Source organism: Oratosquilla oratoria, chromosome 32 (genome assembly GCF_046742065.1).
Source record: "Oratosquilla oratoria isolate Oo_2021 chromosome 32, ASM4674206v1, whole genome shotgun sequence".
Classification (NCBI taxonomy): domain Eukaryota; kingdom Metazoa; phylum Arthropoda; class Malacostraca; order Stomatopoda; family Squillidae; genus Oratosquilla; species Oratosquilla oratoria.
The window spans coordinates 13,107,403-13,131,538 of record NC_134808.1 but is presented as its reverse complement, the minus strand read 5'-3'; the positions used below and the strand labels follow the sequence as shown (position 1 = coordinate 13,131,538).

Sequence of the window (24,136 nt, the reverse complement as noted above, 5' to 3'; positions counted from 1 at the left end):
TCATCCACCTTGTTCAAGGTAAAATTCAACTCGTCATTCGTACTTACCCCGCAATTCGGACAGTGTCACCTTGTTACTGGTCGCGCCATGCGATCGCTTCAGCTTAGTCTCGTGCTAGCTTTCGTAAACTATGCATCATCCACGCAAGCTTCGTGAAACTTTGTGGTACGTTATTGCTATTTTTTGTTATGTTTATTAAAAATAGTGCAGCCATGGGTCCAAAAAAGATTAGTGATTCAACCAAGCCTAAAAGGAAAGCAGTGAGAACGACAATTGAATTGAAAAAAGAACTCATTGTGAAGTTTGAAAGTGGAACTCATATCTCTGACCTGGCAACTCAGTATGGCATGGCAAAACCAACCATATCTACCGTATTTTCCGGCTTAAAATGCGCATTGGGTTATAATGCGCACCCATGCACTTCGTTATCTCAGTACACAGATAGCGCGCACCGACGTATAACGCGCATGCCAGGAAAAGTCACTGGTGGCTAAAGCTCGTGAACTGCATGTATGAGACTCCTGCTTGCGTTGGTCCATTGTTTTGTGGGAAATATGAGCCATGAAAAGTTTATTGAATACAAAATGTACATGAAAAATTTCGGATTTTTACAGAAAATTTGTAATTTACTATCCTGAGGGAATAATTCATCTTACAAGTTTTTATCACCGTGTTCAAGTTTTTATCACCGTGTACAAGTTTTTATCGCCATGCAGCAACTATGTTTCGGTTCATAAGTGTCTTTACTGAAGTGACGTTTAGTTTAACAAACTCTCGCAAGAGGGTGTTTAGTGTAGGCTAGATTGGCAATAGAACTGTTAATCTCGGCACTCATCTCGCGTATTCCGGGTGAGCTAAAACGGCCAACGTTCATGATGTTGGTACCAGTGCTGTTTTACGGATCCTAAATATTTGCATAGACTACGATAATTAATGTTAGTAAAAATAAACCAATGAAATAACGGCGATTAATTACTTAGTATCATGTGAACGAGGTGACATGGAGAAGTATTTTTCATTGGCTAGAGCCACCGCTGGGAAATCTGTTGATTTGTCACTAAATTAAGTGTCAGTTTAGGCATCAATCAGCACACAACTAAGAAAAAGTCGGAACTACATGTACCGGTATATGACTCATGTTGTGCGTTGGTCCCTTATTACTTTGTAGCTTAAATAGTTTGTAGGAAATATGATCTAAAAAAAGTTTATTGGAAGTAAAATATACAGAAAAATTTCGGGATTTTTACAGAAAATTTTCATGTTATATCTTGAGGAAATAATTCGTCTTTACCATTTTTTATTTAATACTGAAACAAACTACAGACTGTTTCGTTTTAGCTTTGAACCTACAATGACAGTGGTGAAATAGGACAGTCTCTCATCGAGGTGACGTTTAGTTAATATAACTCCCGAAAGAGGGTGTTGTAGTCAGGTGTTTGACACGAGTTTATGAACGGCCGCAACGGAATTTGTACCGTACCTAAAGTGAAGCAACAAAACCAACATAAAAATTCAAACTAGGATGCTGTGAACATGGGCAAATATCATGAATATTGATCATGTTTCATGGTGTTTAGGCCTATTTAAACATGAAAAATAAGATTCGATAGATACCTACCTATACCAAATATTTATATAGCCCATGCTGGCGTATTCTTTCATGTCACCATGGCTGTTCTTGTTCTCACGGAACGTCACGGAGAAGTGTGCCGTCCCGACTTTGTGACGGCCAACATCGTCACGTTGTTGTGAAAAAAATTACACACACAGCCGCAGAATTTTTATCGTAGGCCGTAGATAATGCGCACCACCGGATAACGCGCACCCCCCATTTTTAGGCCCTTCCAACGGAAAAAAGTCGCGCACTATACGCCGAAAAATACGGTATACTGAAAAATAAAGATATAATGAAAGAGGCTAATGTAGCAAAAAGGAGTGACCGTTCTTGCTGTAAAAATGTCACCTATAATTGAACTAGTGGAAAGACTTTTGTTAGTTTGGATTAACGAAAAACAACTTGCTGGTGACAGCATTTCTGAAACAATAATTTGTGAAAAAGCAAAGCGGTTGCATGATGACCTTAAGCGAGACAGCTCTGGAACCAGTGCACAAAGTGATGAATTTAAAGCAAGTAGGGGGTGGTTTGATCGATTTAAGAAACGAAGTGGCATTCACAGTGTTGTTAGGTGTGGGGAGGCTGCCAGTACAAACAAAGATGCTGCTGAAAAGTTTGTTGGGGTATTTAAAAACTTTGTAGAGAGTGAGGGATTTACTCCTCACCAAGTTAATTGTGACGAAACTGGCCTCTTCTGGAAGAAGATGCCTAAGAGGACCTACATCACAAAAGAGGAGAAATCATTGCCAGGACACAAGCCTATGAAAGACAGGCTTACACTCTTGTTGTGTGCTAATGCTAGTGGGGACCTCAAAATTAAACCTTTGCTTGTCTACCACTCAGAAAACCCAAGAGTGTTCAAGAAAAATAATGTTATAAAAAGTAAACTCAGTGTAATGTGGAGGGCTAATAGTAAAGCTTGGGTAACAAGGCAGTTGTTGACCGATTGGATTTATGAAGTGTTTGCCCCGAGTGTGAAAAAATACCTAGAGCAGAAAAATTTACCACTCAAGGCCATTCTGGTAATGGACAATGCTCCTGCTCACCCTCCAGGCTTGGAGGAAGATCTGGTGGGTGAATACAGCTTCATCCAAGTGAGGTTTTTGCCCCCTAATACCACTCCTCTAATCCAGCTCATGGATCAGCAGGTAATTTCAAACTTCAAAAAGCTTTACATAAAAGCACTTTTTGAAAGGTATTTTGAAGTGACCTCTGACACAGAACTAACCCTCAGGGACTTTTGGAAGAACCATTTCAATATCCTTCATTGTTTGAGGATAATAGACAAAGCCTGGGGGGAAGTTTCTTTCAGGACACTGAACTCTGCCTGGAAGAATCTGTGGCAAGACTGTGTGACAACCAGAGACTTTGAAGGCTTTCATACGGAGCCTGTGGTGGTGGATGATATTGTGTCCATGAGATTGGATGTAGACAGTGATGATGTGGAGGAGTTGGTCGAAGACCATAGAAATGAGCTGACAACTGAAGAACTCCAAGAACAGCACAGGGAGTAGCAAGAAAAAGTGGTTGAAGAACTTTCTTCAGAGGAGGAGGAAAGTAGCAAGGGAAGCATTTCCACTGCAGAAATTAAAGAACTTTGTTATCACTGGGAGAAAACACAGAGACTGGTGGAAAAATGGCATCCTAACACTGCTGTGGTCAACAGGAGCATCAATTTGTTTAATAACAATGTTATTGACCATTTTAGAAAAATTCTGAGAAATCTTCAAAGGCAGCCAACATTGGACAGGTTTTTAAAGAAAGAATCCCAAGATTCTTCTAGTGAAAAAAAAAGAAAAAAAAAAGAACACCAGAAAGAGAGAAAACACCTGAAGGGATGTTACATGATGTTTATATGGAAGGTGACTCCCCTTCCAAACAGTAACATCAACATCCCTCCTCCTTTACACCTTCCACTTATACCATCAGCTCACCTCAGTACAAGTAAAGTCCAGTTAGATTTTTTTATTTCATGTACTGTACAGTACTGTATATTTATTGTTTTTCATAGTTTTTGTGTATTCTATGCTTAAAATATTATCACAATAAGCAATAATCTGTGGGTCTGGAACGGATTAATCCAATTTACATTACCGGTATATCTTATGGGGAAAAATTATTCACCATTCGTACAAATCGCCATTCGAACAGCCTCCCGGAACGGATTGTGTACGAATAGCGAGGTTCCACTGTATATTATATATATATATATATATATATATATATATATATATATAAATATATATACTTGTGTATATATACAGACGCTCCTCAACTTACGTTTTAGTTACATTCCGAACGACCGAACGTAAGTTGAAAATGAACGTAAGTTGTTACTGTACTATACATCCGTAAATTCTATTACCGTATCTTATAAAACACCCCTAAATAATTAATTATACACATAACATTGTAAAATAATAACATTAATTTCAAATAAATTAAATTCAAGCAACATAAATTGAGATGGTGGAGGAGGAGGGGAGGAGGAGGAAGAGGAGGCAAGGCACATTCAGTCTGTCGTTTGTGCCATGTAAACAATGGACGCAGCGTCATGCGTAAGTATCGTTTGAACTAAGGAGAGCGCGCTAAACTAAAAAATTCACTCAAATATTTTTTTTTACATTTTTTTTTACAGTCGGTTCAAACGTAAAATCGAAAAAACGTAAAACGAATGAACGTAAGTAGAGGAGCGTCTGTATAAATATATATATATATATATATATATATATATATATATATATATATACAGTTGCATAAATATCATATATATTTCATTTGTGATTGTGCCCATAGTATGTAGTAGACTTGAAATTTGAAAGGGGCAGAAAGGAAAAGCCATGTCATTTTCAATCATGATCCTGCTGTAATTGTGCTAGACTTGCTATATTACTTCTGATCCAGACAGTGGATGGGAGACAGGGATGACCCTTCATCAATGAGTAGCCTAGACAAAAGGGAAACAAATGGATGATAAATGGTAGTGGGATGGGGTGGAGTGGGTGCATGCCTTGGCTGGCTATTTTCATTAAATGGGGGAAGAAGCCTTTTGGTATATAGATAGACAGAAAGGAAGGCCCTAAACATGTTTGAGATGAAATGTTTGACAAGTATGGTGGGGGTTACAAAGATGGATAAAGTGAAAAATGAGATGAGAAAGAGATTGGAGTTAGAAAGAGCTGTTGTATAGGATAGGTAAAAAAAAGTACTGGGATAGTTTGGGCACATGGAAAGAATGAGTGAATAAAAATACTTAAAATAATGTAGGAAAGAGATATGGATGGAATGAACTTGAGAGGAAGACCAAGAATGAAGTGGTTTTATCGGGTGAAAGGGACAGTAGTTACAAGAGGAATGTCTGTCAAGGAAAGAAGAGAGTGCATAAAATAGGAATGAATGGGGTTACCTAATGAAATGGTGGGAGTAAGCCAGCTCCAGCTGTTAGCCCTGCTGTAGAATGGCAGTGTCTTCTTGCATTGGCTTTGACACAAGCAGTTTATTTTTTTCATGAAAGTGGCAGTTGCCAACAAGACCATATGAGGACAGAGCCTGTATTTGTATGACGTTTCGCTTATTACAGCTTTTTCAAGTACAAGTTGAGATACATATGCTTGAGATTAAATAAGGGGAAAGGAGGGAACGGGGAGAGAAAAGAAGAAGGGGGGGGAAGGCAGAGAAGGAGGAGGAGGAGAAGGGGGGGATTGAACATTGGGAAAGGTTGAGAATGCTGGCCCAAACGTCCATGGGCAAAATGTTCACAAATGGTGGTTTAAATATTTAAAATTTTGCTGGCCATGGGTATTAGGGGAATTATGTGGGGCGAGATGTTAAACATGCCCCTGTTTGTGACACATAGAAACAAGGAAAACCATCTTATGGACTGGAAGAATGCAGAGCTGCTGATACGAGAACCAGACAAAATCCACAGGAAGTGTTTAGAAGCAGCGATCATTGAAGGAACGAACACTATTGAACAAAACAGGGGCATGTTTAACATCTCGCTCCACATAATTCCCCTAATACCCATGGCCACCAAATTTTAAACATTTAAACCACCCTTTGTGAACATTTCGCCCACAGACGTTTGGACCAGCATTCTCAACCTTTCCCAGTGTTCAATCCCCCCCCCCTTCTCCTCCTCTCCTCCTACTCCTCCTCCTCCTTCTTTTTCTTCCCCCCCTTCTTCTTTTCTCTCCCCGTTCCCTCCTTTCCCCTTATTTAATCTCAAGCATATGTATCTCAACTTGTACTTGAAAAAGCTGTAATAAGCGAAACGTCGTACAAATAAAGGCTCCATCCTCATATGGTGTTTAACTCGTCAGACAAGCAGTTTAGTAGGGAACAAGGATGACTCTTCTTCCATGAGGTAATAAGGTGAGAGGGGCAAAAGATTACCCCAACTCTTGTGTGAAAGAAAAATAAGAATAGAGCTGGGGTCCCTAGTCCCCATGTTCAGCCCCATTTAGTCACCTTTTATGACATGCAGGGGAATAGTTTGATGTATTTGCGATTATATTTTATTGTGCAGATATAATCTCACTTTTTATTTATTATTCTTTGTTATAGTGATGCAGAGTTGAAGCTAAAGCTGAAGTGCAACACAGGAATGGGCAGTATTTCTCCAAAAGTGGTGTTCCACACTGTTGCACCACTTACAACTGCTACAGTTATGACTAGAACCACAGGCCCAAGGGAACAGAATGTCAATTTTAACTCTGAAGATAAGTCCCTTATTTGGACCATATATCAGTTCCCGGGAGGAGCTTCAGCTCAAGCTATCATCAGAGTAAGTGAATACTGAACTATATTTTTGCTTTTAAGATTAAGCTTATTTTGATGTTTAACTTGTTTATTTATGTACAAAGCAATATCCCAATCAACCAATATTTACCTTGAATTTCACTATGTGAACCCACACCCCCACAGTGGTTGACAACAGTATTCAGAACTTCCCATAAATCTTTCTGGGAAGAAACTTTGGAGTGTTGTCTGTGTTGTCATTGTGGGACTGGTTTTGTGTCACCACAAAGACCTACTCACCCACCCACCCTATCTCATCATCTTATGGCCAAAGGGTTTCCTTGCCCCCACCATACTGTGTAGGGCAAACACTATACATTGAGGCACAGCTCTTCCACTGCAGGGTGCAACACTGGAAGCTGGTTTACTCCCACTGTTTCACCATACAGCAACCACCCCTCCTTATCTACTTATCTATGGAGCAGGTGTGAAGAACATCCCATTAAGTTGCATAATTCACTCATCCATTAAGAACCTTTTCACACATGTTACTATTTCTTTTACTTTCTCATTTCTGCTCTGTTGACATACCATATTCATCCAAAGCTTTTTTCATTCAATCCCTCCATCTTATTCTAAGCCTTTTTAGGATCACTCTACCTCTACTTTCTATATGCTTTGCTAGTTGTTCTTCATTCTTTCCATATGCCCAGAACATCTCATTACTCTGATCTACCCAGTCAGACAGTTGTGTTCTAACACCTATTCCCTGATTAACTTTTTTCTTTTCTTCCACTATCCATTTTTTAGATGTCCACCATATTTTTCAAACATCTCCTAGATACATTCAATCTATTCCTTTTAGCTGCTTCTTTGTTCTAAGCCTTTCCATTGTACAGTACTGCAGGCACAGTCAGTACTTTATACAACTTTCTCTTATCCAATTCCAAGTAGTAACAACTCATCACACTTTTCATTCCACCCAGCCATTTACTTGCTTCTGTAATTTTGTAACTCATATCTTCATCCACATCCTCCATTTATTGCTACATACAACTACAGATAATCCTGATGTTGGGCCCTACTGTGAAGGTACTGCGTCTTGCTGCATTCCTTCAGACCCAAGCAGTTGGTGGGGGACAGGATTGGCCCTTTATCCATAAGAAGCTAAAATAAAAAGGAAAACAAAAAGGTATAGGGTGGATATGGGATGGGTGAGGGTCGGGTGCATGCATTGGCTGGTTACTTTACTGAGGATTACAAAGGCGGAGCATGTTGACAGGAGACCTTTTGGTCCATATCTAAGTTAGATGTGAAAAAATCAAAATAATGATAAATAAATGAATAGATAAAAACTATAATAATGGTAAATAATAAATTAAATGCATAGGGATAGTTAAATGATAAACAGGTAAATAGTAGTAAATGATAATAGATTGACATATAACTAATAGTAAATGAAAATCAAGCAAATAATAAACAAACAGACAAATTATAACAAAACAAATAAACAATGTAAAATAAATTATAGTCATTACAGCATCTTGCATAGGTGCTTATCTAAATTATTCTTAAAGCTTTGAACTGAACTACATTGCACTGCCTCTGCAGGAAGTTTATTCCGTTCATTAACTACACAGTTGGTGAAGTTGTTTCTACCCACTTCCAAATTAAATCTATTTCCAGACAGTTTGAGATCATTGTTTCTTGTCTGATTCTCATTCAGTGTGAAAATTTTGTCACTTTTGATGTCAATTCCCTTTAGAATCTTAAAGACCTGTGTCAAGTCACCTCTGAGTCTATGCTTTTTTAAGAAAAATAGATTCACATTTTTAGTCGATTTTTGTATGATTTATTTTTGATAATTTGAATCAGTTTTGTGGTTTGCCATTGTACTTTTTCCAATCTGTCAATGTCTTTAATGAGGTTCGGTGACCATAGGGAAACAGCACATTCCAAATGTGGACAAACTAACGATTTATATAGCTTGTTAATGAGTGATGGACTTTTGAAGTCAAAAGAGCGTGCAATCACTCCTAGAATCTTATTTGCTTTTTCAGAGGCTGAAATGCACTGTTTAGATGATTTGAGATCGTTACTGATAATTACACCGAGATCCATTTCGCTATCCACTTTTGTTAACAAATTTCCAAATAACTTTACCTTGCATTTACGTGTATTAAATTTTATTTGCCACTTTTTAGACCATTGCTGTAATTTATCTAAATCTTCTAGAATATCTAATTGGTTTAAGTGACCATTTGCCATTCTGCACAGTTATGTATCATCAGCAAATTTGGAAACAATAGATTTTAGTCCATGGTCTATATCATTTATATATACTATGAATAGAAAAAGGCCAAGAACAGAACCCTGAGGAACTCCACTTATAACATTTTTCCATCCAGAAGTTTTTCCATTTAAAACAACTCTGTTTTCAGTTATTCAACTAATTACTAGACCAACTTAATAGGCTACCACTTATTCCGTGTGAAGCTAATTTAGTAAGTAGTCTTTCGTGGGGAACGGTATCAAAAGCTTTTGCAAAGTCTAGATATATTAAATCTATATTATTTCTTTTGTCATATTTAGAGATAACTGTGTTATAGAATTCGAGTAAGTCACGTAAGAACGTTTCTGTCTGAAACCATATTGGCTATCATTTATCAAAGAGTTACTATCTAAATGATGTTTGATAACATCACTGATGGTAGTTTCCATCATTTTACCTACAATTGAAATCATACTTATAGACCTGTAGTTTTTTGGTTTCTTTTTGTTACCTTTTTTGAATATGGGAGTAATGTTAGCTAGCTTCCATTCTTTTGGGACATCTCTGGATATGATGGATTTCTTGAAAATAATTTCTAATGGAACAACAATCTCATTTTTCATTTCCTTTAAGATTCTTGGATGCCAACCGTCAGGCCCTGGTGTTTTATTAACTTTGAGTTTCTCTATACACCTTTTAATTTTTTCTTTTGTTATATTTACCAGAATGTCTGAAAAAGGGAGGTTCAGTGATGGTGGACTGGTTGGTGAGGTTATTTAATGTTTGCTGGAGAGAGGGTAGAGTACCGGAGGACTGGAGTAGTGCCTGTATAGTTCCTCTTTACAAGGGAAAAGGGGACAAGTGTGAATGTAGTAATTTCAGAGGGATTAGCCTGTTGAGTGTAGTAGGGAAGGCTTATGGGAGAATCTTAATTGAGAGGATTAGGAGAGGAACAGAAGGAGTAATTGGTGAGGAACAGTGTGGATTTAGGACGGGTAGAGGTTGTGTAGATCAGATCTTTGTGGTAAGACAGATATGTGAGAAAGCTATAGGAAAGGGGAAGGATGTTTTTTGGGCTTTTATGGATCTGGAAAAGGCTTATGATAGGGTAGACAGAAAGACACTGTGGGAGGTTATGCAGATTTATGGGATAGGAGGAAAGCTTTTGGGAGCTGTCAAGAGTTTTTATGTGGGTAGTAGAGCATGTGTTAGGATTAAAAATGGAGAGAGTGAGTGGTTTGAAGTAAAGGTGGGACTTCGTCAAGGATGCGTTATGTCGCCCTGGCTGTTCAACTTATACATGGATTGGGTGGTGCGAGAGGTGAATGCTAGGGTAGTGAGTCAGGGATTGGAGATGGTTAAAGAAAATGGAGAAAAGTGGGAGGTGAGCCAGCTGTTGTTTGCGGACGACACTGCGCTTGTGGCAGGGTCAGAGGAGGGATTGAGGAAGCTGGTGGCAGAGTTTGGGAGAGTATGTGATAGAAGAAAGCTAAAGATAAATGTGGGTAAAAGTAAGGTGATGAGATGTACAAGGGGTGAAAGTGGCAGTAGACTGGAAGTGAACATTAAGGGAGAGCGACTGGAGGAAGTGGATAGTTTTAGATACTTGGGTGCAAGTGTAGCAGGAAAAGGTGGAGTGAAGGTGGAGGTAGAATGTAGATTGAGAGAAGCGAGTAAATGCCTTGGTGGTTTAAAGAGTGTAATGAGAAATAGACATTTGGGAATGGATGCAAAGAGGAGACTGTATGAAGGAGTGATTGTGCCAACAGCACTGTATGGGGCAGAAACGTGGAACATAAGAGAAGAAGAGAGAAGGAGTTTGAATGTGTTTGAGATGAGGTGTCTGAGAAGTATGGTGGGGGTTACTAGGCTAGATAGAGTGAGAAATGAGGAGGTGAGGAGGAGAACAGGGGTGAAAAAGGATTTGGGAGATAGGGTTGATGAAAGAATATTAGGATGGTTTGGACACATGGAAAGAATGAGTGAAGAAAGACTAGTAAAAGAGGTATGGAAGGCAGATGTGGAGGGAGTGAACATGAGGGGACGTCCTAGGATGAGGTGGATGGATGGGGTGAAGGGGGCTTTGGGGAAGAGGGGAATGTCTGTTGAGGAAGGAAGGGAGAGGACGGAAGACAGAGGTGAGTGGAGAATGGTTGTATATGGATGATGTTGTGACTGCATGAGGAGGAATGGGCGGGGGGGTGGGGGGTGGGGTAGTATGTGTGAGTAAATTTTGACGCAGCCCGAAGGGATTTCTCCCCGTCCTCGCCTTATATGCAAAGGGGGACGGAGAGGGGGGGTCGCCGATTAAATGAAGCGGCCTTGCTGTGGATGTACTGTGTCTTGCGACACTGCTTCTGACCCAGGGCGGTGGGCAGGGTGCAGGGATGACCCGTCATCCAGGAGGTGCTCAGATGAGAGGAAGGGTGGGAGGGGTGTGGAGTGTATTTAGGGATGAAATGGGTGGGAGTGTTTTTATGCCTTTCCCTTTTTGGCTACCTCCCTTGGAAGGGGGAAAAAGCCTTGGTATATGTATGTATGTATGTATGTAAGTTTACCTTAGACTTTTCACAGGTTTCAGTTTGGAGTTCACTTTGAGGTGTTTCATTTACAAATACTGAGCTGAAATAATTGTTTAGAATATCACACATTCCTTCATTTGAATATTCAGGTTGACCGTCAGCAGATAATTGTCTTTTTTTAAATCTCTCTGTATGAATACATAAATTTGATAGTCATTAGAAGCACCTGAGCATTTGTATTTCTTATAAGCCTGTTTCTTTTTAGCAATACTTTTTTCAGTTTCTTTGTCAAGCTATTTTGGGTGAGCCTGATTCGGGGGACATCTGTCCTATGGGATGTAAGTATGAATCATCTTAGTAAGCGTATTTTGAAATATTTCCCACATCTGATCTACAGGTCTTTTGCTTAATTTTGCCTCCGAATCTGTAAGCTATGAACTGAGCTTTACAGAAATTGGGTATTTTAGAAACACAAGTATCTATTCTAAAATTTTTAACTAGTTTGAATCTAAGTTGTGATTGCTATTTGCAACAGTTTCACTGACTTCTACATCGGTTATCATGCTTTTGCGGCTAGTGATCAATAGATCGAGTAAGTTTCCATGTCTTGTGGGCTCTTTTACATGCTGAACTAAGTAATTGTCACCGAGAAAATCAATCAAGCGACTACCTATATGGCCATGTTCAAGGGTCATCCAATCAATATCAGTAAAACTGAAATCGCCCATTTTCAATAAGTCCTGGTTGCAGAAACTAGACAGTTCTTGAAAAAACAGTTTGTTGTTTGCTAATGATAATATCTTTGGCCTATATATTACACCTACATTTATTTTTTGTCCATTTATTTGGATTAATTCTACCCACAAATTATCATATGCATTCTGTTTCACTTTCTCTAAAACACAAGCATGGACATTGCTTTTAACATACAACAAAACACCCCACCTTTCTTGTGGTTTCTATCCTGATGAAAGTGTTTAAATCCCGAAATATTACATTCAGCTTCAAACTCTTTACCATTTAACCATGTCTCGGTTATTCTTGTCATATTGAGATTTTTGCTTTTGACATATGCCTGTATTTCTTGGAATTTGTTCTTAATACTATGAGCATTAAAGTACATGGTTTTAAGAAACTCGTAATTATTTCTTTTTGACACATTTTGAGTTTCAATATCATGCCTTACATTATAATTTTGTTCTTTATTGACACCTTGCTCTATATTGATATTTGGTCCTTCATTGACATTCAATACCTCATTAACATTTCCCCCCATCATGGTCATCGGGTCACTCATGGTCATCTGATCTCTTTTGTACACTTTGCCCCCCTACGTCACCACGTTCCACACTGGCCTTCCATTGTTCATTGACATTCTGTCCAGCATCCCTTCCTAAAATTATATTTTTCCTCCACTGACATCATATCCTACCATGATATTTTGACCTCCACTATCATTACATCCCATTGTGATCTTTTGTCTTCCACTGTCATTACATCACATCATGATATTTTGTCCTTCATTGTCATTCTGTCCAGCATCCCTTCCAGAAATTATATTTTGTCCTCCACTGACATTATATCCTACCATGATATTTTGTCCTCCACTATCATCACATCCCATCGTGATATTTTGTCCACTATCATTACATCCCATCATGATCTATTGTCCTCCACTGTCATTACATCCCATCATGATATTTCGTCCTTTGACATTACATCCCAATGTAATATTTCGTCCTCTACCGCCATTATATTCTAAAATTATATTTTGTTGTATACTGGCATTGTTGTACATCATTGCTATACTTTACTCTGTTTTCCCCAGTACACTCCATTTCCCCTTCCCTTTGGGTTTCTACCCCGAAAAAGGAACTAGTTCATTACAAACTCCCACAATAAGGTTTGTAAGAACATCTTTGCCTCTGTGGTTAAGGTGGATCTGTAGTGTTTTGTAGCCAACACATGAAGTGTCCCCTTTAAGACTCGTGACCGCCAAGTACAGGACAAGACTATGGTCACCCCTTGGCGCGACACTAATTTGATTAATTCATATTCATATAAATATATATATATATTCACTCCAGCACCTTTATTTTGTTAATAAAATAGAAAAATATTCCTCTGAATCCTGTAACAAGGATATATATGTATTGTAAGAAGATTTTAAATTATTGTATACTAAAAAGAAAGAATCAAGAATTTTGCCACCATTGTTGTAGTATCATCGACATTTTCAGTAAACCAATATCAGTCATGTCATTGACTTTGAATATCCTAGCAATTCTTCTGGAAGTTAGCTGTTCTTTAAGGAATAGTACCAGTCGTTAGCACTGAGTACGGAAGTGTTCATTACAAAGGATTACAAAGGCAAAGCATGCCGACAGGAGACCTTTTGATCCATATCTAGGTCGGATGAAAAAAAAAAAAAAATCATATTAATAATAAATTAAAACTATAACAATGTAAATAACAATTAAAATACATAAATAAATGCATTGGTATAGTTGAATAACAAACAAACAGGTAAATAGTAAATGATAATAAATTGACATATAACTAATAATAAATGAAAATCAGACAGACAAATTATAACAAAACAAAAACAAATAATATAACATAAATTATAATAATTACAGCATCTTACTTAGGTATTTATCTAAATGATTCTTAAAGCTTCGAACTGAACTACATTGCACTACCTGTGCAGGAAGTTTATTCCATTCATTAACTACACGGTTGGCAAAGTTGTTTCTACCTACTTCCAAATTGAATCTATTTCCGGACAGTTTGAGACCATTGTTTCTTGTCTGATTCTCATTCAATGTGAAAATTTGGTCACTTTTGATGTTGTCAATTCCCTTTAAAATCTTAAAGACCTGTATCAAGTCACCTCTGAGTCTACGCTTTTTTAGGGAAAACAGATTCATGTGCTTAAGTCGATTTTCGTATGATTTATTTTTGATATTTGGAATCAGTTTTGTGGCTCGCCGTTGTACTTTTTCCAGTCTGTCAATGTCTTTAATGAGATTCGGTGACCATACGGAAACAGCATATTCCAAATGTGGACGAACTAACGATTTATATAGCTTGTTAATGAGTGATGGACTTTTGAAATCAAAAGATCGCGCAATCAATCCCAGAATCTTATTTGCTTTCTCAGAGGCTGAAATACACTGCTTGGATGATTTGAGGTCGTTACTGATAATTACGCCGAGATCTTTTTCACTATCCACTTTTGTTAACGAATTTCCAAATAACTTGTAATCGTACTTGCTGTTATTTTTACCTATGTGCATTACCTTGCATTTACTTGTGTTAAATTTCATTAGCCACTTTTCAGACCATTGCTGTAATTTATCTAAATCTTCTTGAATATCTAATTGGTTTGAGTGATCATTTGCCACTCCGCACAGTTTTGTATCATCAGCAAATTTGGAAACATTAGATTTTAGTCCATGGTCTATATCATTTATATATACTATGAATAGAAGTGGCCCAAGAACGGAACCCTGAGGAACTCCACTTGCAACACTTTTCCATCCAGAAGTTTTTCCATTTAAAACAACTCTCTGTTTTCGACCTTTCAACCAATTACTAGTCCAACCTAATAGGCTACCACTTATTCCATGCAAAGCTAATTTAGTAAGTAGTCTTTCGTGTGGGACGGTATCAAAAGCTTTTGCAAAGTCTAGATATATTAAATCTATATTGTTTCTTTTGTCATAATTCGAGACAACTGTGTTGTAGAATTCGAGTAAGTTAGTCACGCAAGAACGTTTCCGTCTGAAACCATGTTGGCTATCATTTATCAAACGGTTACTTTCTAAATGATATTCGATAGCATCTCTGATGATAGTTTCCATTATTTTTCCTACGATCGAAGTCAAACTAATAGGCCTATAGTTGTTTGGTTTCTTTTTGTCACCTTTTTTGAATATGGGAGTAACGTTAGCTAGCTTCCATTCTCTTGGGACATCTCCGGATATGATGGATTTCTTGAAAATAATTTCTAATGGAACAACAATCTCATTTTTCATTTCCTTTAAGATTCTTGGATGCCAACCGTCAGGCCCTGGTGTTTTATTAACTTTGAGTTTGTCTATACACCTTTTAATTGTTTCTTTTGTTATATTTTCCGTAGTGAGTAAGTTTACCCCAGACTTTTCACAGGTTTCAGTTTGGAATTCACTTTGAGGTGTTTCGTTTACGAATACCGAGCTAAAATAATTGTTTAAGAGATTACACATTCCTTCATTTGAATATTCAAGTTGACCGTCAGCAGATAATAGTGGACCAATGTGATTCCGAACAACCTTTTTATCTCTAATGTAACTATAGAATTCTTTGGGATTCTCTTTGGATTTCTCAGCGATGTTCATTTCGTATTGTCGTTTTCTTTTTCTTATTGTCTTTTTTAAATCTCTCTGTATTGATACATAACTTTCATAGTCATTAGATGCACCCGAGCACTTATATTTCTTATAAGCCTGTCTCTTTTTAGCAATACTTTTTTCAGTTTCTTTGTCGAGCCACTTTGGGCGAGCCTGATTTGGGGGACGTCTGTCCTTAAAAGGAATGTAAGTTTGAATCATCTTAGTGAGCGTATTTTGAAATATTTCCCACATCTGATCTACAGGCCTTTCGTTTAATTTTTCCTCCCAATCTGTAAGCTGAAGCTCCTGACGTAGTTCTATGAACTGAGCTTTACTGAAATCGGGTATTTTAGAAGCACAAGTATCTATTCTAAAATTGTTTAGGAGTTTGAATCTGACTAAGTTGTGATCGCTATTTGCAACAGATTCACCGACTTCTACATCAGTTGCCATGCTTTCGCGGCTAGTGATCAATAAATCGAGTAAGTTTCCATATCTTGTGGGCTCTTTTACATGCTGAATTAAGTAATTGTCACCAAGAAAATCAATCAAGCGACTACCTATATGGCCATGTTCAAGGGTCATCCAATCAATGTCAGTAAAATTGAAATCACCCATTATCAATAAATCCTGGTTGCAGAAACTAGACAGTTCTTGAAATAACAGTTTGTCGTCTGCTAATGATAATGTCTTTGGCCTATATATTACACCTATATTCATTTTTTGTCCATTTGTTTGGGTTAACTCAACCCACAAACTGTCATATGCATCCTGTTTCACTTTCTCTAAAACACAAGCATGAACATTGTTTTTAACGTACAATAGAACACCCCCACCTTTCTTGTGGTTTCTATCCTGATGAAAGTGTTTAAATCCCGCAATATTAAATTCAGCTTCGAACTCTGTACCATTTAACCATGTCTCAGTTATTCCTATCATATCCCAAGGGTAAGTAAAAATGTAGTGTCACCAATGTTGGTTTCACTACTAGTCGCCCTTGTTGGAAGCGGCCAGCCTGAAACGAGTGGTAGGGAGAGAAGGTATGGGAGTTTTTTCACAAAGGGGAGTCAGAACACACCATTGAGTTTGCCGTGGTATGATTCCCTTGGGCACACTTGGAGTGAGCACTTCCGTACTCTGTGCCGACGGCTGGTGGTGTTCTCGTCGGAATGTACCTATCAGAACATAAGTGTATTTACCCTTACGCACCCTTGGGATGAACACTTCCGTGCTCAGTTCTAACGGCTGGTACTATTCCTTAAAGAACAGCTATCTTCCAGAAGAATAGCTAGGATATTTATAGTCAATCCCATGACGGATCTCTATTTATTGAAAATGTCGACGATATTATCTACAACGATGGTGGCGAAAGTCTTGATTCTTTGTTTTTAGTATACAATAATTTAAAATATTTTTACAATACATATATATCCTTGTTACAGGATACAGAGGAATATTTTTGATTTTGTTTACAAAATCAAGTTGCTGGAGTGAATATATATATTCATATTCATATGAATTAATCAAATTAGTGTCGTGCTAAGGGATGACCATAGTCTTGTCCTGTACTTGGCGGTCACGAGTCTTAAAGGGGACACTCCACGTGTTGGCTACAGAACACTACAGAACTAAGGGGAGTCAGAACACACCATTGAGTTTGCCGTGGTATGATTCCCTTGGGTACACTTGGGGTGAGCACCTCCGTACTCTGTGCCGACGGCTGGTGGTGTTCTCGTCGGAATGTACATGTCAGAACATAAGTTTGCCGCGGTGTATTTACCCTTACGCACTCTTGGGATGAACTCTTCCGTGCTCAGTGCTAACGGTTGGTACTATTCCTTAAAGAACAGATATCTTCCAGAAGAATAGCTAGGATATTTAACCACTTCCATACGGTGACCCCTACATAGGCGGCATGAGGAGCAAGTGGGTACTCGATGTGGCCGACGTCGCCATCTTGATTATATTTATTGTAGTCGTACCTACGTAATTTTCACTCTCTAAACTGGCTTCATCAGTTTTCTATGGTTATCAAAATACACGGGTGAAAGAGAACGAACGATTGAGCACTGACTTTATTTTTTATAATGCGATTATGATGCAACATCGCACGTCGGGCAGCTAATGTTGCCAGACGTGCGATGTGCCCCGTAATGAAGAGGTTGAAGTCAATCTCATGACTGATCTCTATTGAAAATGTCGATGATACTATCTACAACGATGGTGGCGAAAGTCTTGATTCTTTGTTTTTAGTATATAATAATTTAGAATATTTTTACAATACATATATATTTTCTTGTTACAGGATACAGAGGAATATCTTTTATTTTATTTACAAAATAGATAAAGTTGCTGGAGTGAATATATTTATATGAATATGAAGTAATCAAATTAGTGTCGTGCTAAGGGGTGACCATAGTCTTGTCCTGTACTTGGCGGTCACGAGTCTTAAAGGGGACACTCCACGTGTTAGCTACAGAAAAGTACAGAACTCTCCCCCTAGTGACTAGATAGGAGGAACTATATCTGTTTCTTCTTTGTAGTGTGCTTGTGGTTTGTAGCGTGTGTCCCCGGAGGTGTCGAAAGACCAACGGGATCTTGTGTGTTGTCCGAGAGGAAGTATGCAGGCTTGGCACGGTCCATGGAGATGACGTCAGTGGTTCCACGCGACCGATGGTCAAGTTCTTTCTTGTCCTCCTGACGACTCTGTATGGTCCATCGTATGGTTGTTGAAGAGGCTTCTTTACTCCCTCCACGCGAACGAAAACATGTGAGCAGTCATCGAGGTCCTGGCTCACGAACTTTCTTGTGGTTGAGGTACGCGGTGGCACTGGCTGGAGTTTCTGCATTGTATCTGTAAGATTAGTGGCAAGGCTGTGTTATAGGGGCGGATGCAAGAAACTCACCTGGCAGGCGGAGTGAAGTGCCATAAAGAAGTTCTGCAGAAGAGTGGCCAAGGCCTTCTTTGAGGGACGTGCGTATGCCGAGGAGGACCATTGGAAGCATAGTAGACCAGTCGGTGCGGTCGCGTGCTGTTGCTGCAAGTGAAGCCTTGAGTTGTCGGTGGAAGCGTTCGACGAGTCCGTTGGATTGAGGATGGTAGCTTGCTGTTCTGCAACGCCGGATACGTAGCAAAGACATAATTTTGTTTCATAGAGTGGATTCAAATTGGCTACCACGGTCGGATGTGAGGCTGAGTGGTATACCGAATCTTGAAATCCAGATGGTTATGAAAGCTTTGGCTACTGTGTCTGTGATTATGTCTGTAAGCGGGATTGCTTCGGGCCAGCGTGTAAAACGGTCTATACAAGTAAGAATATACCTGAAGCTGTCGGAGAAGGGAAGCGGTCATGTGGTGCGAAGCACGAATACCTGGGTGGGAGAGGTCATGTAAATGGCGGAACAAGGGATACCTGTGGTTCTCAGGCAATTAGGGCCGGGTGGTGTCCGTGGATACATCTGCAACGCGGGGTTTTCTATCAATCGCTGCAGCTCGGTATCATCAGCTTGGTCTGCGGCGATGGCGGCGTAGTCGATGAGAGAGGTAGAAACTGTAGATATGTTGCGCGAGAGTGCGTTGGCAGGGCAGTTATCTTCACCTCGAACATAGCGAATATCTGTGGTGAATTGGGAAATGAAATTTATGTGTCGTAATTGTCTAGGGGAGTAGGTTTTGTTATGGGTGAATGTAGTTGTGATTGGTTTGTGATCGGTGTATATGTGGAATTATCGTCCTTCGATAAAATACCTGAACCTGTTGACAGCCTTGTAGATTGCTAGGACTTCCTTGTCGAAGGCGCTGTATTTCTTCTCGGCATTGTTGAGCTTCTTTGAGAAGAAGGCGATGGTTTTCAGGCATCGTTGATATATTCCTGCAGAACTGCGCCGACACCTGTGTCTGAAGCGTCTGTCGAGATTGAAGTGACGGCATCAGGGATAGGGAAACTAAGGGCGGTAGCATTCCCGAGTGCTTCTTTAGCTGCCATGAAAGCTGCGTCAGTTTCGGTGTCCCAGTTGAGTACGATGGAACGTCCCCTCTTGCATGGCTTGATCATGGAGTAGAGCGGTTGGAGCAGTCGAGTGCATCCTGGAATGAAACGGTTATAGAAGTTTAACATACCAAGGAATTGTTTGAGTTGGCGCTGTGTTGTAGGTTTCGGGAAACCCTGGATGGCGTCGCAGCGGGATGAGACAGGGGTGACGCCTGAAGGTGTGACGGTGTGTCCTAGGAAGTTGATGGATGAAACACCGAACTCAGATTTGTCGAGATTGATGTGGATGCCGTAGTCTTGTAGTCAGGTAAAGACTTGTTTCAGATGGTCTTGGTGCGTGGCTTCGTCCGGACTGGCGATGAGCACATCGTCGATGTAAGTGAAGCAAAAAGGCAGACCTCGTAGGACTTCGTCCATGAATCTCTGAAAAGTTTGGACAGAGTTCTTGAGGCCGAAGGGCATTCGAACGTATTCGAACAAGCCAAAAGGCGAGGTGACAGCTGTTTTGGGGATGTCCGGCGGGTTGACTGGAATATGATGGAAGGCTTTGACAAGGTCGATCCGGAAGTATACGCGAGTTCCTGCAAGGTTTGAGGAAAACTCCTGTATGTTGGGAACTGGGTACCTATCCATCACAGTTCGATAGTTACCGCATGGTCTGATGTCGCCGTTGTTTTTGGGGACGATGTGGAGCGGTGACGACCAGTTGCTTGAGCTTGGACGAATGATACCTTGACGCATGAGGGCTTCCAGTTCTGCCTTGGCTAGTTTGAGGCGTTCTGGAGCTAGACGACGGGCTTTGGCGTAGACTGGAGGTCCCGTAGTCTCTATGTAGTGCACTATGTGGTGTTTCACAGTCGTGGTCGTGGAGTAAGGTTGTGTCAAGGCAGGGAAGGTCCTGGAGAGAAGCAAACTTGTTATCGGCACTAATGGTTGAAAGCTGGCTACTTACTCCGGTTGTTGGCCTGGCGTTGGATGACATCGATGTAAGGGGGTCGTGGAGCTTGCGATTTTTTATGTCGATCAGGAGACCCAAGTGGGTAAAAAAAATTGGCGCCAAGAATTGGTTGGGAAACTGCTGCAACGTAGAAGGTCCACTCGAAGGATCGGCGAAGTGTCTTCCTCTTGAAAATGGGTATATTTGTGCCATTGGCTGCGTAGAGGTAAGACATCGGTGGCAGTGAGTGCTGGGTTGCTGTGGCAGGCAGGACACTGACTTCAGCTCCGGTATCTATGAGGTATGTGGTGTTTGAGAGTGGATAAAAAACGGAGAAAAGTTTCGATGTATGTTGGCGAACGCTGTGCGCCGTTAGCGTTCGCCCATCTTGTTTAACGGTGCCGGTGTGAAGGAGCACGGCTGTGTGCATTTCTTCGCATCTTGTCCAATGCGACGATGGTAGAAGTAGACGCCTGATATTTGCTTTGGTCTCCCTCTGGATGTAGACCTGGAGCAGTTGCGGTGGTAGCTTGGTGACGGGGGTCGTCTGTGAAGATTGGCAACCTGCTCTTGAAGGGCGCTGACACGGAGGGTGAGTTTGGAGACTAGTTCGGTTAACGCCTGAGTTTCGGACTGGTCGGCGAGCTTGGCGATGGTAGGACGCGCAACTGGTACCAAAGGCATGAAGTCATCAGCGAGCGTGGCTAGCTCTTCGAGCGAGAGCTTGTTCTTGGCGCTGAAGAGGTTGCCTTGAATGGTTGGTGGCAGGCGCTGGTAGAATAGGTGGAGCAAGATGGACTTGTCGAATGCTGTGTATTTGTCTCCGAGCAATCGCTTCATGCGTCGCAGCAAGTCGGACGGTTTCTCATTTCCAAGTTCTTCTTTAGAGAGGAGCTCCTGCAGGCGTGTAGCTTCGGAAGATCAAGGGGGTCCAGAACGGCTTGCTTCAGATCCCCATATGGGGTATCGGATGTAGGTGCCTTGGAGATGGTGTCAGAAACCTAGGGGAGTACGTCAGGGATAAGAGGCCACAAACATGTGAAAACTTTGTTAGGCTGGTGGTAATGCGGTTTGCCTTAAAGTTACACTCGAGGATTGTGAACCGTATTGTTGGGTCGCGGTTGGAAAAAGGGGGTGCGCGAAATGCACTTCGTGTTGATCGCCCGTCATGCTTACGTGGTTAGTATGTAGCGATGTTCGTGGGCAGCTGGGTTGGCCAGAGCAGTCCGGGGTGGCGGGGTGGGGCAGGCTGGGTCAGCGGGGCTGGGCATGCCGGTGCGGCGGGGCGGGGCTGGGCACACCGGGGCGGCGCTGGGTACGCTGGTGCGGCGGGCATGCCGGGGCGGTGGGGCTGGACTGGGCTCGCCGGAGCGGCGGGGCGGGGCTGGGCACGCTGGTGCGGCGTGTGGGCCGGAGCTGGGTTGGCCGGGTCGGCAGGGCTGGGCTGGACGGGCAGGCCAGGGCGGCGGAACTGGGCTGGACACGCCTGTGCGGCGGGGATCCGGGGCTGGCAGTTACTCCAGGGTCACCAAATGTAGTTTCACCAATGTTGGTTCCACTACTAGTCGCCCTTGTTGGAAGCGGCCAGCCTGAAATGAATGGTAGGGAGAGAAGGTATGGAAGCTTTTTCGAAAAGGGGAGTCAGAACACACCACTGAGTTTGCCGTGGTATGATTCCCTTGGGCACACTTGGAGTGAGCACTTCCGTACTCTGTGCCGACGGCTGGTGGTGTTCCCGTCGGAATATACCTGTCAGAACATAAGTTCGCCGCAGTGTATTTACCCTTACGCACCCTTGGGATTAACACTTCCGTGCTCAGCGCTAACGGCTGGTACTATTCCTTAAAGAACAGCTATCTTCCAGAAGAATAGCTAGGATATTTAAAGTCAATCCCATGACTGATCTCTATTGAAAATGTCTATGATGCTATCAACAACAATGGTGGCGAAAGTCTTGATTCTTTGTTTTTAGTATACAATAATTTTTTTCCCAATACATATATATTTTCTTGTTACAGGATACAGAGGAATATTTTTTTTATTTACATAATAAATAAAGTTGCTGGAGTGAATATATATATTTATATGAATTAATCAAATCCGTGTCATGCTAAGGGGTGACCATAGTCTTGCCCTGTACTTGGCGGTCACGAGTCTTAAAGGGGACACTCCACGTGTTTGCTACAGAACATTACAGATCCCATCAGAAGCGTAAAGGTCATGGCGCCTGGAAAAGAGATACCAAGGATCAAGAAAGTGGTATCCCAGATGCATGCACAATCGTGATAGCCTCTCATTGATCCCTATGGCTCTACTGTTCCAACATGAGCCTGCATAGATCCTCGGGAGGATCCCACAGACTACGTGACTGCTCCCACGTTCCTTCATCTCCTGAAGGAGGATCTTGGGATTCCGAACAAGTTCCTCTGATCTCACCCTACCCACATCGTTACTTCCCGTATGAACGATCTTAACCGTGTTCATCCGTCTTTGCTCCCTGATGGTCTGGGTACAATCTGCGATCCCACGGCCCGGTTGACATACAAGCTTGCAATGTCGTTTAGTCTTCAGTTGCAGGATGTCATAGCCTTGCGCCATGGAGTCCCCCACCACCAAGAACTCCTGATTTTCAGCCACCTCATCCCTCAGGAGAGCAAAACGATTGGCTAGAGCCAGCGATTGCTCCGCAAGGCACCCGCTTATCGAATGCGGGCTCGACAAACGGGACCCCACCGAGCGCCACTCGCTCACGGCAGTGGCAGAAGGGGGAGAAGTGGAACGCTCTTTGAGTTGTGGGGAGGATTCACTCTTCTCACAGAGCACACTCCTGAGAAGACGAATTTTCTCTTCACACATCTTGAGACGGTCCTCCAGGTTCACACAACCTTCACAAGCCATTTCGCTCCTTCAGCAATACAAACGGCAAAGAGAAAAAATAAATCAACAAAAAAAAACCAAAGCAGTCTCTAAATAAACTAAATACACGAAGCTTACTCTGCTTACCTTATACTATTACTCATACCTATGGAGTACAGTAACAGAATACTGTTTTGATTCTAAATTAATAGAACACTACACTTTATCTCATACCTGTAATTGTATAGCGTTATACATATACAATTAAAAAAAAACAACACAATCACTTGTCACTATTCGGAGATATAAATTCCACGGGTATTCGCTACCTGGTATTTCTGCAGAAAACGAGCTCTCTAACTGAGGTCATGAAGCAGACTGAACTGAGGTCCCTCTGTAAAGGGAAAGAAACCTTTTGGTATATATTCTTTTTTATAATGTGTAAGTAACTAAGTACGTACATATACCAATGTTTTTTTCCCCTTACAAGGTAGGTAGCCAAAGTCAGAGGGATAAATCCACTCACACCCATTTCATCCCCACATACTACCATTCACCACCTCTCCCTCCCTCTTTTCTTAGGTCCTCCTGGATGACAGGTCATCCCTGCATCTTGCCCACTGTCCTGTGTCAGAAGCAATGAAGCAAGACACAACACATCTACAGCAAAGCTGCTTCATTGATCCGTGATCCCCCTCTCTGTCCCCTCATGCAGAAAAAGAGAAGATGGGGTGAAATCCCTTTGGGCTGCGTCACAATATCATTCACACATACTCCCTCACCACCACCCATCCCCCACCCACTCCCTTCCATGCATCACAGCATC

At 41.1% G+C, this 24,136-nt stretch overlaps 1 protein-coding gene across 1 annotated transcript in view; it reads left to right on the top strand.

Moving 5' to 3' along the window:
- LOC143017547 (AP-4 complex subunit mu-1-like) overlaps positions 1-24,136 on the top strand; it is a 126,931-nt gene that overhangs the window by 84,435 nt on the left and 18,360 nt on the right. Inside the window, exon 9 of the mRNA XM_076172336.1 lies at positions 6,182-6,401. Coding sequence (XP_076028451.1) covers positions 6,182-6,401 — 220 coding nt within the window. The remainder of the gene's footprint in view (positions 1-6,181; positions 6,402-24,136) is intronic.